At 53.3% G+C, this 2,591-nt stretch overlaps 1 protein-coding gene across 1 annotated transcript in view; it reads left to right on the forward strand.

Moving 5' to 3' along the window:
* SARNP (SAP domain containing ribonucleoprotein) overlaps positions 1–2,591 on the forward strand; it is a gene marked incomplete at both ends in the record, with an annotated part of 6,385 nt that overhangs the window by 624 nt on the left and 3,170 nt on the right. The window contains 2 exons of the mRNA XM_009070337.1: positions 366–433; positions 2,135–2,186. Of these exons, the coding sequence (XP_009068585.1) occupies positions 366–433; positions 2,135–2,186 (120 nt within the window). The remainder of the gene's footprint in view (positions 1–365; positions 434–2,134; positions 2,187–2,591) is intronic.

Here is a 2,591-nt window from a genome sequence, read left to right on the forward strand (position 1 = left end):
AAAGCTTTGTATTCCAACACCCTCAGGAGCTGATTGTTCCCACTGAGCAGGTAGAGGATATGGAATATCCTCCTTGTTTGCACATGGAATACTTAGTGGGAAGCAGGATGGGCATTGCTGGCCTGGGAATGTCATGCTCAGGTTATTCCCAACATCTTGAGCAGCCCAAACCTTCTGGGAAGGGATTGTTGGACTTGGGAAAAGCCAAGTGAGGGCACATTCTGCTGCCACATAAACACAGAACACAGGGATTTGGGGGAATGTTTGGACTGGATCAGGGATTTGTGCTGTGTAAACCACCCAGAACCTGTGACTTTGTCTGTGGTTTTCCCCTCATCATCCACTTCTCTGCTCCTGACTCCCAGGAGGAAGAGCCAAAGCCTCCAGAGCCTCCAGTCAAGGTGGAAGAGCCTCCAGTGAAGTCGCCTGATGTGTAATTATCCTGGTTTGGATTTGCCTGGAGAACCCCTGGGTGCAAGGGGCTGGAGGAAGGGAGCAGGACTGGGGCCCTGGAGTGGTCTCCCAGGGCTTGGAATGGCTGGAAAATGGGCTGGAGGTTGGAGTTGGATTCCTTGGGTGGAGAATCCTTGCGTGTGAGATTCCATGGGTATGAGATTCCATGGGTGAAGATTCCATGGATGCAGACTCATTGGGTGTGAGATTCCATGGGTATAAGATTCCATGGGTAGAGAATCTTTGGATGTAAGATTCCATGGGTAGAGAATCCTTGGGTGTGAGATTCCATGGGTATAAGATTCCATGGGTAGAGAACCCTTGGGTATGAGATTCCATGGGTATAAGATTTCATGGGTGGAAAGTCCTTAGGTGTGAGATTCCTTGGGCTTCCAGGTCCTTTGGATGTTAGATCCCTTGGGTTTCAATCCTTTGGGGTTAAGATTCCTTCGGTGTGAGATCCCTTGGGGCTGAGATTCCAGGGGTTTGAGATGGGGAATGGTTTCCCACTGGAAAAGAGGAGTTTCAGATGGGATATTGGGAAGAAATTCTTCCCTGTGAGGGTGGTGAAGCACTGGGATGGGTTTCCCAGAGGATGCTCCATCCCTAGGAGTGTTCCTGGCCTGGCTGGATAGGGCTTGGAGCACCCTGGAAGTGGGAGGTGTCCCTGCCCGTGGAGCAAGAGGAGCTTGAAGATCTTTTCCAAGCCAGAATTCCTTGGAGGATGCTCCAGAGCTGGAAGCTCGTGGGCAGGAGGGGGCGTCCTGCTCCCAGCTCTGCTCCCAGCTCGGCTCCCAGCTCCGATCCCAGCTCTGCTCCCAGCTCTGATCCCAGCTCTGCTCCCAGCTCCAGGCAGAATTGCTTCCTGTGGAAGTGCCATTAAACCATTACTACCTTTCAGGGCATAACCTGGGAAAGCTGTTGGGGAATGGGGAACAAAAGCTTCCCATTTTCCCTTAATGAGCTTGGCTGTTCCCACTGTTTTATGGGAGCTGTTGGGGGAGGAGGAGGAGCTGCTCATTCCTCCTGGGAACTTCCCAACTTTGGCTCTTCCTCCTTTGTTTCCCCCTGGAGCCTGAGCTGGGATCAGAAGGGGAAGTGGAGCTTGGGAATGTTGCCTCTGGCTGTGCCATGAACTAGAACACAGCGACCCTTTGTGTGCCAGGGCCCTAAGGAACGAAACTCCACAGGGATTTGCTCTGGAAGAGTTGGATGTTGCTCCCAGGAGCTTTGAGTAGGGCAGGGATTGTTCCTGGGCATGGAAATCCATTCCCAGTCCACCTGGTACTGAGGTGGATCCCAGAATCCCACTGAATCCTTTCTCTCCTGCATTACACATGATCCTTCCAAGCGTGGCTGGGCCTCAGTAGATCCAGCTCTCTTCCCACGGGAATCCTGGGGTGTTCCAAGGGCTGTGCTTCCACTGGGTGTTGTTTCCTGCCCCACGTATTCCCTAAATTTTGGCTGGAAGCTTCTCAGGCCTCATTCTTCCCTTGGGAATCGATGCCAGGCCTTCAGTGTGGGTCCTGGCTCGTGGCTGTTCCCATTTCCCATGGAGACCCTGAGCTGTGTTGGGAGTGGGTGGCAGGAAGGAGAGCCCCAGGCCTTTTCCCAGCAGGACAAACCTCTGGAGCTAGTGGGAGCTCTTCTCATTGGTTTCCCTCTTTCCCAACACCTCCAGGATCACGGAGAAGAAGGTGGTGAAGATAACCTCAGAGATATCCCAGATGGAGGTAAGGCTCCTCCTGCTGCTCTTCCCACCCCTCCTGAGGCAGGAGCAGTGTCTGCAGGGGAAACCTGCCTTGGATTTTGTGGATTGGTTGTGGATTCCCCATCCCTGGATGGGATTCTATTCCAGACCAGGTTGGACAGGGTCTGGAGCAGCCTGGAGGTGTCCCTGCCCAGGGCAGGGATGGGGTGGGATGAGCTTTAATCTCCCTCCCAAAATATTGCATGTTTCCAGACCTCTCCTTTCTCTCCTCTCCCTGTGTCACCTCTGAGCTCCCTGAAAACCCTCAGGAGCTGCTGATTCCTCTGGGAATACTCAGCGAACCCTCTGAGTTCCAGGAATCTGCCTGTGCTGCTCTAATCCCTCCTCGGTTTGTTTGGCTCCTGCGGCAGAAATCCCTGTGAAAACA

This window comes from Acanthisitta chloris, unplaced genomic scaffold, assembly GCF_000695815.1.
Source record: "Acanthisitta chloris isolate BGI_N310 unplaced genomic scaffold, ASM69581v1 scaffold41462, whole genome shotgun sequence".
Classification (NCBI taxonomy): domain Eukaryota; kingdom Metazoa; phylum Chordata; class Aves; order Passeriformes; family Acanthisittidae; genus Acanthisitta; species Acanthisitta chloris.